Source organism: Larimichthys crocea, chromosome V (genome assembly GCF_000972845.2).
Source record: "Larimichthys crocea isolate SSNF chromosome V, L_crocea_2.0, whole genome shotgun sequence".
Classification (NCBI taxonomy): Eukaryota; Metazoa; Chordata; class Actinopteri; family Sciaenidae; genus Larimichthys; species Larimichthys crocea.
In genome coordinates, this window is record NC_040015.1 from 4,273,331 (window position 1) to 4,286,437 (window position 13,107).

The 13,107-nt window shown below is 38.7% G+C and overlaps 1 protein-coding gene across 1 annotated transcript in view; it reads right to left on the reverse strand.

Moving 5' to 3' along the window:
- gabra2a (gamma-aminobutyric acid type A receptor subunit alpha2a) overlaps window positions 1-13,107 on the reverse strand; it is a 41,424-nt gene that overhangs the window by 12,864 nt on the left and 15,453 nt on the right. The window contains exons 5-6 of the mRNA XM_010750089.3: window positions 2,036-2,256; window positions 890-972 (exon numbers count right to left, since the gene is read on the reverse strand). Of these exons, the coding sequence (XP_010748391.1) occupies window positions 890-972; window positions 2,036-2,256 (304 nt within the window). The remainder of the gene's footprint in view (window positions 1-889; window positions 973-2,035; window positions 2,257-13,107) is intronic.

Below are 13,107 nucleotides of genomic sequence, written 5' to 3' on the forward strand. Positions count from 1 at the left end.
TTTTTAGAGAAATTGTATATAGAAAACAGTTCAGTAGAACATTTAAAGACAGTCTTGTCAATAAAGTGAAGTTCCTATTCTTGATGATGATATTTTATCAATTGGGCATTGAGGCCAACACAAAGTGCCAAAAATTGCAATTCCCCTGCCTTACAGCAGAAACATGTTTACAGCTTGGTTCATAGCTACATCCACCACACACAGCTTCACGATGGCTCTTCACAAACGTATGGATAACATCACTGATACTACTTGCATTTTGAGTCATGCAGTCTATGTACTTTATTTTATGCTTTATATTTTTACTTCTTTAATAAAACTGATGATGAAGATGTGTTTTACAGAATTACGAAAGTAAAAGTGAAATATAATTAGATTTCCAGTAACCTAATAATCGAACGTTTTTGACAAATGTAGTCATGTGTGCGACATTTGGACACGTTCAACATTGCAGTCCTTTTAGGATTAGATCATAAGACAACCATATTTTTTGTAGATTTTATTTTCTTACACTCAAACTAATTTGGTTAAAGTCTCCTGGCTGTGGCTTTGGAGGCAGAGCGGATCTTCCACTAATCAAATGATCTGTGGTTCAATCCCCGGCTCCTCCAGTTTGCATGTTGAAGTGTCCCAAAAAGCTCCTGAAGGCTGTGCCATCAGTGTGTGACTAGGTTATGGATGAATGGTTAGCTCCTAAAATGGGTGAGCAGCACCTTGCATGGCAGCCAATGCCATCAGTGTGTGAATAAGATATGTAGTATAGGGGAGGTTGGAAGAAAGGTGCTAGAAAGTACAGTCCATTTACCATCATTTAAGGTTAAATTAGGCCAAGCTTTAGGCTGGAGTTTAAAGAGTGCAGTTTAGATGATGTGAAGCTGCTCAAACTTACAGCTGCCAAACTTGAGAGGACATGAGTGAGAGTCCATGGGGAAGTCTTCCAAGTGCATGGGGCACTCAGCTTGAACAGTTAGCCTGGAAAAAAAAAAGATACACACACCATAAATACAAATCATTGGTAGAATAGAATAATATGGAGTCAAGATGGCTAACACAGTGCAAGCCAGGTCCCAACTAGCTAACTGTGACCGAAGCTAAGCTGGGGTTGCCCTGCTGGCTGTGGTTTGGCCACCTCAAGCTAGTTGGTATCACAGGGCCAGTGGTCCAAATAAAATACAGATAGAGTAGAGTTTGATACAGTTGAGAGGACTAAATGTACTCATTAATTATTAAGTCCTTTATTATCCAAGCCACTTTGTCAACTGTAAATTATTGCGTTATTATTGTGGCTGCCACATCAGTAAATATAAGGTTATTTAAAAACCACAATAGAGCTTTAGTTCAACAGCTATATTATTATTATTGTTTATTAAGTGGAGGTAAGATTGTGGGCTTTGTTTCTTTATTTTTTGTGTAAAGGCCTTTTCAAACTTTGGTCAGGATGATTGGTGCCATTGAATATAATCTGGGTTTTGGCCTGAACATAGATTATACTGAAGTGGTGTTGTAGTAAATTACATTCAGCTGTTTCTAATGTTCATTTTACAATGCTTATTTACAATCACTAACTACAGCCTCATTAATAAACACAGGCTGCTGTTTTCAGCAAAGATAATCAGCAACTAGCTGGGAAATATATTTTGCAGGAGTTGGTAGAGACCAAAAGCAGAGCTATTGATCTGTGAAGCATTTTCCAATAATTTATATAACTTGAACACATCACATTGGCTTTGGTAGGTAATACAATCAACTATAGTCTATACAAGTTGAAGCAGAAGCATGTAACATTTCTACAGTTCCTGGAAGATTATGATCTCACTCAGTATCCTTAAAAAGCAGGGTGGGCCAACTGAAGCAACATGTTTTGATCGTTCAAAAAGGAATGATTAGTTTCTGAAACTTGAGACCGAGCTGATGTCTTGCATTAAGTGGATCAAAGGAGAAGTAAAGCTGAGCATCATCTGCGTAAAAATGGGAGTCACAGTCACTTTGTCTGTGATCAAGTGTTAGTATGTAACATTTGAGGACTATAATGTACCTCATAGTATAGAGCAAGGTTCCATCCTCCATGATCCTCAGCAGCTTGTTGGGCATAGTCATGTTGTGGGCCACTGATTTCTTGCCATTATGGAAGAAGGTGTCCGGGGTCCAGATCTTACTCGCCATCAGGTTGTTGAGAGGAAGAATGTTCATTGGTCCATGGAACTTCAATCGCTCATCCTTCCAACTTTGACGGAAGAAAACATCTACAGTGTACTCCTGAAAGAGAGACAGAACAGGGAAAAAAGTCTAAAACTGAGCTGTGTCCCCTGAGATCCATAATCGGTATCAATAAACCATGCTGGTGGGCCAAAGAGTGAAATTCCTCTGGCACTGGTACACTGAAATAGAACACACTGACTCCTAATCCAAAAGGTGATGTTATACTTCAAATTAAGTGCTGGTCTCAACATCAAACAGCATCTGAATTCCACTGGTGCAAAACCGGAGGACCTTTCTGACTTTGCTGGGGAGCAGATCATTTCCTGTGGCACAGATAGCTGACAATCCAACAAGCTCCATCAGTGACTGGCCAGGTGTGTGTGGTTTTAAACTTGTCTCCTGAGGTCTTTTTTTTTTCAATTTTCACACAACTGCTCATGCAAACAACTTAGAGCAACATCACAAATGCATATGAGGACAGAATGTACACTGTGCACTGGCCACTTTCAATTGAAATTAAATGAAATTAGTTTTATTGTCACATATACAGACACACACACTACAACGTACGGTAAAACTCTAAAAATCAAAAAGAATAGAGAAGCTGGATGATGAAAGGCTGAGGCTAGACTGAATTGTTGGCTTTAAAAATGTATGAAAGGTGGAATATTTAAGGTTTATCAAAATGCTGACGCTGTACTGTCATGTCTGCTTTAATTTGTATGAATAAACTGTGAAAGTAGTATGAATAATGGCTGAGAGCTGAACTGCAGAGTTTCTCTAATTTGTATGAAGAAGCAGCTGAAGGACTACTCTAGTTGGAAAATTGGTAAGTCTAATTACAATGAATGGGACTGGAAAGTGAAGTGAATAAATCTCACATGGTTTGTCAACTCATGTCTATTCATTCATACTTTCACTTACTACTTGCTACATTCAAAGTGTAGAAAAGAATTTAAACACTTTGTACTTTATATTGGTCAAATGTGGAGAGTGGAAAAAGTATCTAGGTCTTGCTCAATGAACTTTGGCACCAAAAAAGAGACGAGCAACCACATGTGAATATATCTCCTATAACATAGTCCTGTGATGGGTCAGCATTTTAGCCTGCCACCTAGTCCGCACAGTACAATATAAATACCAGCCTTTGACCTTTGACCTTTCCCCTTTCAGTTTCCAGTGCTACTCCTCATGATTTGAATTCTTTGGCGGTATGTGGTCCACTACATTTTATTTTAAATGGTGATGCATGCATGTCTTGCCCACCGTGTTTTACAGACTGTCCCTTGCACTGCACTTGTTCATGCTGAAGTAGTCCAGAACACTCAAACTTTAAACCAGTACTAAGGAAACTCCTCCAATCACATGGATCACTAGCTGTGTACACACGGGGGTTCACATTAATATTAGAGTATTTTTTATCATTGCATGTTTTATTTGTTTTCTGTATTTGATTAATTTGGTTTTTAGTGCATGGTGTGTTACTTAGCTACCTGCATATAGTTAAATCCAGCATTTTAGGATTGTTTTTTCTTTTTATGCTCACTTGTTTTTAGGAACATTTGTTTTAATCTTTTGTTATAAATAAATGATATATTTATTGTCATATAACCTCACATCTTACTTTTTGTGGACTTGACTGTGTTGGGAACATTTCGTAGGCTGAAAAGTAATTATTTGGGTGAAAGTCCCAAGGTGGTGTTTGCTACTGATAACATTTTAGACAAGGCCTCTTTTGGCCCAGTTATACTTTCATATGATATAGATACAAAGGCCCATAGAGAGATCAGGCCCTCCAACGATGTGTTGGCTGGAGAACAGGCCCTTGTGAATAATTCAGAATGCCATCTCAGAAAAATGCCATTCATGTTAAATTAAAAATGGTGCCATTCACAAAGTAGTCGGCAGTTCTGCACCCTCCTGCTTGATTGACAACCCCCAGCTCTGCCACCTGTACGCTCAGGCCAATCCAAACTTTTCTCGTCTGTTGTTCACCGTTGGTGGAATGTCCTACTAGTTCCTACCAGATCAGGGGCGTCCCTCTTTACCTTTAAAAACCTCCTGAAGACCTCCAGCTCTTCAGGGAGGACTTGTCACTTGATTCTATCAGTAGTATTTATTGCTGAACTAACATGTCCTTGTCACACTGTATCTGTTTTTTACAAGTCACTTTGGAAAAAGGTGTCAGCTAAATAATTAAATGTAATAGGTAAATGTGTGTTGATCACAGCAAGTTCTATATCAGTAAAAATGTGGTGCATATAATAAATATAACACACAGTAATGATAACTTCCCCATCAATGTGGATCTAATGACAGTACATATCATAAACCACAATGTATTAATCATATTCAATTAAATTTGTTAATGATTCCTGTTCTATTCTGACTGATTTATCTCTGCAGCTTTACAGATGGTGATCATGTTGGTCCATTAGTCTGTATATCTCACTGTCCATTATTTAAGAAAAGCAAGATTCTTCTGAACATTGCTTGTTCTACTCATTAGTTCTTAACTGGATGTCGATTAGCATTGATTGATTTGGTTTTGGGGAAATATTAAAGGGCAAAATAGCCCAAATCAATTCTATGTTACTGTGATTTGTTATTTGTCCAGTCATGCAGTCACATCTGATTTTATTTCCTCCCCTTTTTTAAATAAATAAGATTTATGCGACAATTTCAATAAAATGAAAGTGAATTTACAATGTTTACTTAAATGGAAAATGACCAAAGAAATCATTTTAATAATAATCTTGTTGTGTCTATAGCCTCAGATGGAGTTGATCAGGTGATTGTGGCTTGACAAAGCGACATCTGGCCAGGTTCAGATCTGTCTGTCAGTCTCACGTCCAGCTGTTTCCTGAAGCAACGTGTCATCCACAGTTTACATCAACATCACTGAGGCCTTCTGTCTGTCCAGCTGAGTGGAAACGTCTCTGCGTCATTATGTATTTCTCATTATTCCACAACATGCATAGAAACAACATTTCCACGCAAGACATGTGGTTGTAGGTTTCAGCAGCCTTCCAAACTGTGACACTGACAACAAACTGCTATGAGTTAGCCATCCTCACTATGTCAGGATCTTTGCTTGTGATGTTTCAACTAACAATGTTTAAATAAAAATAAACTTAATAGTAATATTTACATAATCATCCCCTGAACTAAATTCTGCATGTCTGTTTGAAGAACAAAGGGGAAGTCTGAGCAGTCAAGTGAACCAGCTCGGCTTTCTTTAGCTGGTACCCACACAGCTGGTGGCAGATTTCATGGAGGTTTCCCACCAAAACCAAAATGATGGCATCAGTTGTTTACTCAAATAAAAAGCTTACATTTCACTCAGACAAGCAATCTCTAATGATTGTGTGGATATGACGCTGTATAGAGAGGTCAGGGTGTGAGAAGTGTCTGACTGGAGACCTCAGAAACAACATTCAGTGCTTCTCACCATAACCCATTGTGTGTATTAAAGGTTACGTTTAGCTGATAGCTAATTAATCACCCGATGTCTTTCAGTACATGGGGCCTTCACTAAGAACCAGGCATTTCAAAAGACACCAGCAGACAACAAGAAGCACAAAAAACACACAACAATCTGAAGTCCACAGCTGTGTTTTATACAGTCAATGAGTCCTTGTCTCTAGGCAAAGTGAAGACAAGTGAAGCCTCTTGTGTTTATGAGAAAAGCTCCACAGTTACCTCCCATAGTCAGACCAATGTGCTACTGTCAGCTCCAGGGAATAGCCAGCCTGAGACCTGTGAGAGTGTGTTTAAGGGCCATAGAGGATGAATATTTTATTTCAATAATTTGATTCTGTACAACAGGTGAACTATGAATGACAGATTTTTTTGGCTTGATGCCAGAGGTTGGCAAGCTAATCCACCAATATTCAGGCCGGTCTGATTCCTCTGAGTCATTTTTTGGTTTAAAACGCTGGCATAGATATTCCCTGAAATGACTGCTAGGTGTGTAAAGCAGGGGTGTGTGCTTAAAGGTACCAATCACTACAATACATCAACTGCATGACTGGACAAGGCTGCACAGCCATTGTCCACTATCGTGACCAAGTTCCTGAAGGACGTTGTATCCTCGAGGTCTAATAAATGCGTCTGGTGCATTTCCTTCCTCATAAAACATTTGCAAAGACAATGTTTTGATGTTGACTGGAGCTGCACTAGTACAGCTGACAAAGCCTCAAATGCTTGATCAATACAATGCCTACTGAGCTTAGAACTACCAAAGTATATTGGTAGGAGCTCGGTCATACATCATGTGAAATCATTTCTCAGGATTGAAGTGGGAACAGGAGTTAAATGCATGATGGAATTCATAAAGACAAAAGTAATGGGATCAGGAAAAAAATGAATCAGGACCGAGCAGGAACAAGATGTGACTCCACTGTGTCGCTGGACAGACTGCAAGGCGAGATTGAAAGACTTAATAATTTAACATTCTATAACATCCTTATAGGTCAAGTCTCTGTATCCATCTGTCTGTCCAACATCAGTGTGTCATGTGTGACTTTTAAAGGCCACACTTCGCCTTGTGTACAGTGCAAATAAAATCACATCCATTTTTTATACTGGCCTCTGACAAAAGGAAAAAAAAAATACACCTGTTCTCATCTCAGAGCTGGACCGTTGCCTTTTTCAGGATAAAAACCAGCAATAACTAAAAATTCCAAAATAAGACTTGAACCACCTGTCAGTCATAGATATCAAATACTCCAGTAGGTATCTAAAGAGTTTTGTACCTGTAATCTCTCTTCTAAAGACATTTTTACATTTCATATCTTCATAAAAGAGTAATGTGGTGTAATATGTATGGAACATCAATGTAACACTGAGCCACTAATGGTTATGTCACAGTGGAATAGAATCACAGTTCTAACACAACAATCACATCTGTGTTACAACAATAATATTCTTGATATTAAATCTAATATAAATGCTATACCTATTGTTTTTACCAAGATATTACCAGTTTATTACGTCTGTAATTGGCATATTATCATGATTTGTTTTGACCTCATTACAGAGCTGAAATGCATTGTGTGCTGTATGGATGATATTTTTCATGTACATTAAAACATTATTATTTTTTTTTATTATTATTTAAAGGAAGGAAAAAGGTCTTAAAATCTAAATATCAGGAATGTTCCTTTTTGTCTCCACTGGCTGGAGCGGGTGTGTCAGTGTCTGTGTTAGTCTGCCAGCTGCTGTCAGTCAGAGTGCTGGGGTTACACAGCTTGGAGATACAAAGCAGACAAAACTGCTCTGTATCCTAAGTGTCATGGACGGACGCGTTGTTGTTAGCAGTGCAGAAGCGTCAGGACCACACCGGCATCTAATGTAACCTGCAAGACATTAGCCGTGCACTTTTCCCTGGAGGATGTTTGTTTAACAAGATAGATGTGAAGGAGACTTTAGCAGGAGGCTGATGTGTGTTTCAGTGTCTCTGCTCTACCTCTGATAAAAGGCTGATGTCACTGCCTGATGCAAGATTCGATTGGCTGTATCAGAAAAAGGTCTCATCTGTATTCATGAAACCACAAAATATGAAACAAATTTTTCCTTGTGGTTTCAAATTCTCTGATTTACAGAGAAGCTATTTATGACAGACAAGAAAAGACATTTATTTTGGACTGGACTAAAAAATGTCATTTAAAAATGGAGGGCTTTAGAATGTCTCCATCAGCAAATCCAGACAGGAGAATTCAACACACAAAACAAGCAGCTGTGTTAGGTTTCTGAAGAGTCTCTCTGTGTTTTCCCTTCCACAGTATTTACGTGAGAAGCACAGACAGGACATTATAATCCAGCAATGAGAAACCTTCGCAAACAACGAGGCAGAGGGAGCAGCGGGGGGTTGTGCAATCTATTAGGGAAAGGGAAGAGGTGTGTGCATGTGTGCGTGTACACTTGTGTGTCCTTGCGTGGGAGATGTGTGTGTGTCAGAGTTGAGCTATCAAACGCAGAGAAAAGATAGACACTGTGGTGCGAGGGAAATTATCTGCTGCAAGTTTGATAGAGACATGGCATGAATTAAACATGAGGCTGTCTCTCTCTTTTGTGCTGTCTCGATCAAGACCACTTCCATCCCTCTGCCCCTCGCTTCTGTGCCACTTAAATATTTGAGGAGGGCCAGGTGGTAGGGAGGGAGGGGTGGGGGTGTTGTCGGGCGGCTGGAATTGTGATGGAAAAACTGCTGAAAGCTTTTACGGACACAAAGCGTTGCGTAAGTGCGTGCACGGGAGTTGGAGTGAGGAAGGTTTTCTACCAGTGTGCAAGCTGGATTTCCACATCTTAGCATTTTAACAAAAAAACATTATATTAACACTAAATCTTCACTCATAACTTTGGCTTTTTCTATATTTTAATAATAATAATAATAATACTTTTATTTTTCTTTGTAGAAAAGATGAGGTCTGGAGTTATTACATGAATAAAAGATGGATAAAGATAAGCACATAAAAAAGGTACAGGCACAGGATGTTGACCCCAACAGGTCTAGTTAGAAAAATAAAAATACATATATAATCAGAGTGGCTGGAGTGGTAGATGCTCCGCACTGTGGAGACGCGTTAAGTGGTCCACTTTGGGCCAGTACTGGTATAGCTGTGCCATAAACCTGAAGCTGTGGCACATTACCTGAGCTGTTCCGCTCCGTGCTATCCGCATAACTGTTGCTATAGCGTCCTGGTAAGATATCCTCTTAACCAAAAGTTCCTTCACTGTGGAATCGTGTGTAATTAACGCTTGTGTATTTGCAGACACTGGCGGATCAGCCTGCTCGGACTCCACTGTAGACTGCTGCTTTGTGTTGCTTTGTATTAGTTATAGATTGCTTTGTTTTGCGTTGTTTTGTTTTTTTTGTGCGTTATTTCGTTTCAGTCTTTGAATTGGTTGTGTCTTTGTTTATGTTGTTTTGGGTTAATTGCCCTACGGTATTTTGCGCCTCTTGTTTTCTTATTTAGCTTTTTTTTATTTTGTTTAGATTAAGTAACAACTGGTTTAATTTGATTTAAAATAGTTTAGACTGGCTGTTTGCCCCCCTCCTCCTTACTCTCCTCCTATTAAAGGCACTCTATGATGTGATGTGGTGCACATTGTAGACTTTCGCATATACTGTACACACCGGGATGCTGTGATTTTCTTTATAAATTAACAGTGTTGCCTTAGGTTTAATTTTCCTGTCGTTGTTATTATTTGGGGTTTATCTATAGTGTTATCCTTTTGATATTATTTTGGAAATCTCCTGCATACTGGGTGTTTGTATTCTTTGTATTGTGTCTGACCATCACCTGTAGAAGTCAATTTAGTGCAGTCTGTTGGAGGACACGCACAGTCAGCTGTTTTTGTTATTCTTTGATTGTCACTTAGTTTTAAAAAATTACATAAAATATATTTTTATACTGAAATCACGTCTGCCTTAGTGTGCTATTCGAACCTGTGTGACCTTAAGACTCCCTTGGTGGAGTTCCTGGGGTTTAGGCCCCTCATTGTCGAGCTTTTCTATACCTACCCTCTAATATTGTGTCATCACTGGACACAATCCGCTCGCCACACTTAGGAAAATTTCCAAGGTACATCGAGGTAAAAGAGAAGTCAAATCTGAGGTCCAGAATCTCTGAGACCAAGTGGCTCACTTGTTTCCAGAAAGACCTAACATAAGGGCATGTCCAGAAAACGTAAGCATGGTCTGGTGATCCACATTCCCTCCAGTGTAGCTGAAATCTCTTCACCACCTCTATCCATAGTCTCATGGAGAGAGCAACAAACTGATTTGGAAGCTGGAGAACATCATTAACTCTGACTGTATAGGCATGTCCATTAGAGACAGCTCGATGTCTTTGGATTTTCTATATTGAAAGAGTTAATAAAAACTCACCTATACTACACTGTATTTGCATAATTACTGATCTCTGGAATCTTTCCCCCTGTCCATATCCATTTAATTTCTGTATAAAAGAACAAAGCCACAGTCCTGTTCTCTTCTGTACTACTCACAGTCTAATTTAAGACAGAGTTCTGCATTAAACAGATAGTTCAGGTTATTTGAAGTGTGGCTGTGTATGAGGTACTGATCCATAGTTAGTGTGTTACGTAAAGTAGAAGGCAACCAGCACACTCACAGGAGCACAGAAGCTAATTAATGTACTGGTGTGTACAGGGGCAGCAACAAAACAACAAAAATCAATATCTGTTCATGTGTATGCTATATTTATAATATTTTTCACTTAAGCCTCACCTCACCTCAGCTTTACCTTTCAGACAGTCCTTTCCAACATAAACTGAAGCGTTTATATTGATCTATGCTGTCTTCAAAACTACTTCAGATTTCACTGACAAAAAACACAATTTCACCTCACAGAACACACTTCCACTGCTGCCATCAAGTAGTTTGTGTGTGTTATTGTGTGATTTCGTCGTTTTAACATGTTTGTAGCAGGATACCACTAAAACAACATGAAGCAAATTCAAGAAAAACTCAGTAACCTGATGTGTTCAGGTCACAGAGACCCCTGTGACCATGAACACTGCACATGTTGACAGCCTCATTCAGTAATCAGACATGGAGGACTACCCCGCTGTCACTCTATAACACAAAGTAAACGGAAGAATGTAAACGCAGCAGGGTTAACTTGTCTGTGTGTGAGGTGTTTCAGTGGTGATCCAGGCCTAATTCAGGGGCTGAATTACAATTGACTGATTCAAGTAGAGAGCCCGCTTTAGTTATAACAAGAAGGTGTTATCCAAAGTAGAAGTCTATAGCACAAAATTCATGTTTCCTACATTTTTACACAGAGACAGAAGGAGAGACAGAATTAAGCAATATTACATGAGAGCTTTAATGTCATGTGCTTGAACCTCAGACCACATCACTGTTGTGCCAATAATTTAATTCAATAATTGGAGCTTACCCTCCAATGTAATATTATGACTATACAACTATAATCAACTTAAAGTTTCAACAAAATGTTTCATATTTTGGGGCAATTTGGTCTCAAAATAAACATGTCTTTGCTCACCGTTTCTATGTTGGTCTCAGTTTCCATGGAAATACGCAGGACTTTACTTTTATAGGTAATGGACCTGTTACTACTCCAGCAAGTAGTCCGAACCTTAGTAATGACCTAGCAACAGAGTCATTTTAATCCTAGACAACCAACATTTGTGGACTTTCCCAAACTGAATAAACCCCACACATATGAAGAATAAAGTGCTTTGTTAGCACAATCTTGTAGTGACTAAATATCTACTAAGAAATACATTTTTCCATGGACACATCTTCTTAGTCCATGAACTTTACATTTATAGCACTGTATTTATGATCCAAACATTTCTAATAACTCCTCAGCATTCTGAAGTCAAAGGTATTAAAAAAAGATCCATGTAATCATCTTGGTGTTAATTTCACCTTGCCTTGCCTTGAACATGTAAAATCACTCATCCATTCTTGATTCTTTCACCTGAAAAACATTCAGCCAAATTTAGGACTGTTATAAGACAACCTAAACTACAAATGATAATGAACTAGATTACTATAACTCCCCTTTTACCTGCCCAGTCTACGACTGGTCCAGAACTGTAGAAGAAGACCATTAACCAGCTCAAGAAAAACAACTCACATCCATCCCCTCTGCTTTACACAGGCTTCCCATCAGTTCAGAATTCACTTTAAAGTTCCTCTTTTCACACAAAGAGCCCTGCATGGTTAGACACCAGAATACACCTCCAAAATGCACCACCCTTACATCACAAATAGGTCACTTACACGACTGAAAACTAAAGTTGATTGCGCCTTTGAAGTGGTCGCTCCAACATGGAATGCTCTTCCTCTAGAAGACCCTGTGAATGTTCTGCGGTATCTGTTGTAGCCTTTAAAAATATATAATTAATAATATATTCTTCTTGTTCTGTTATTGCTATATGTTTATCGTTTTTATTTGATTTGATTTATATTGCTGTTCTGAAGCACTTTGTGACCTTGTTCTGTAAAAAAGTGCTTTACTCAATAATTAATGAATAACAACAAAGATAACTTCATTTTGAGTAAAACCAACTCCTGCTTTCCCATTTAAACTATATTTGTAACTGAAGGTCAAACACTAGAAGCAGTTAGTGTCTGACCTATTTCTGTTTGAACTATGTGCAGCACCTTTTTTCCTTTTAGTTCACTGGGTCACCAGGGACCCAAGGTATAAAAGTGTTACATTTTTTATTCGCAGTATGCTGGATACGGGCGAGTCAGTAATGTTTTTCCTCCCACAGAAATGCTGGAGATGCCACATCTGCAATGACCGCAAGCTAGCAGCTGTGATTTGTGCTCACTGGTCTGACTTGTTTGGGTTTGACAGATGACAGTTGCAGTAGCCTATATGTAAGAAGCATGAAATATAAAAATATATTGGTATTATTAATATTTAGAAAAGTTTACAAACAACGTGATTTTAGATGTCAGTGTCAGGGTTGAGTAGTTATAATTTTAACATCATTGCTGTAATAATTCAACGCACAGGCTTTAGTGCTGGAAGTGGAAGCAGCAGTATGAGCTGCAGCGTTCTTAATTTCTGTTCTGTGTGTAATGATTCATATCCCACTATTCAACCAATGGATTGGATTAAAGAATAATGCTGACTGCTGACTTGCTGGTTTTCATATTTCATGTACATCCATAGATCAGAATTTTGAACTGTATCAAATCATCCTCACTGAGCTCACAGGTTTGGTAGTCAGAGAGCCAACAACTCTTTTGTAGTGGGGACATCTTCAGCACTAAGACAAGCCAAAGCTGTTACTCAGGCTTCAAATGTCCACTGACTACTGAGGTAGCTCATCATGCAATGAGTATAGTTTCCTATAAAGCATGGCAATGGAGTTTAAAGTAAAGTATTTGTTAGA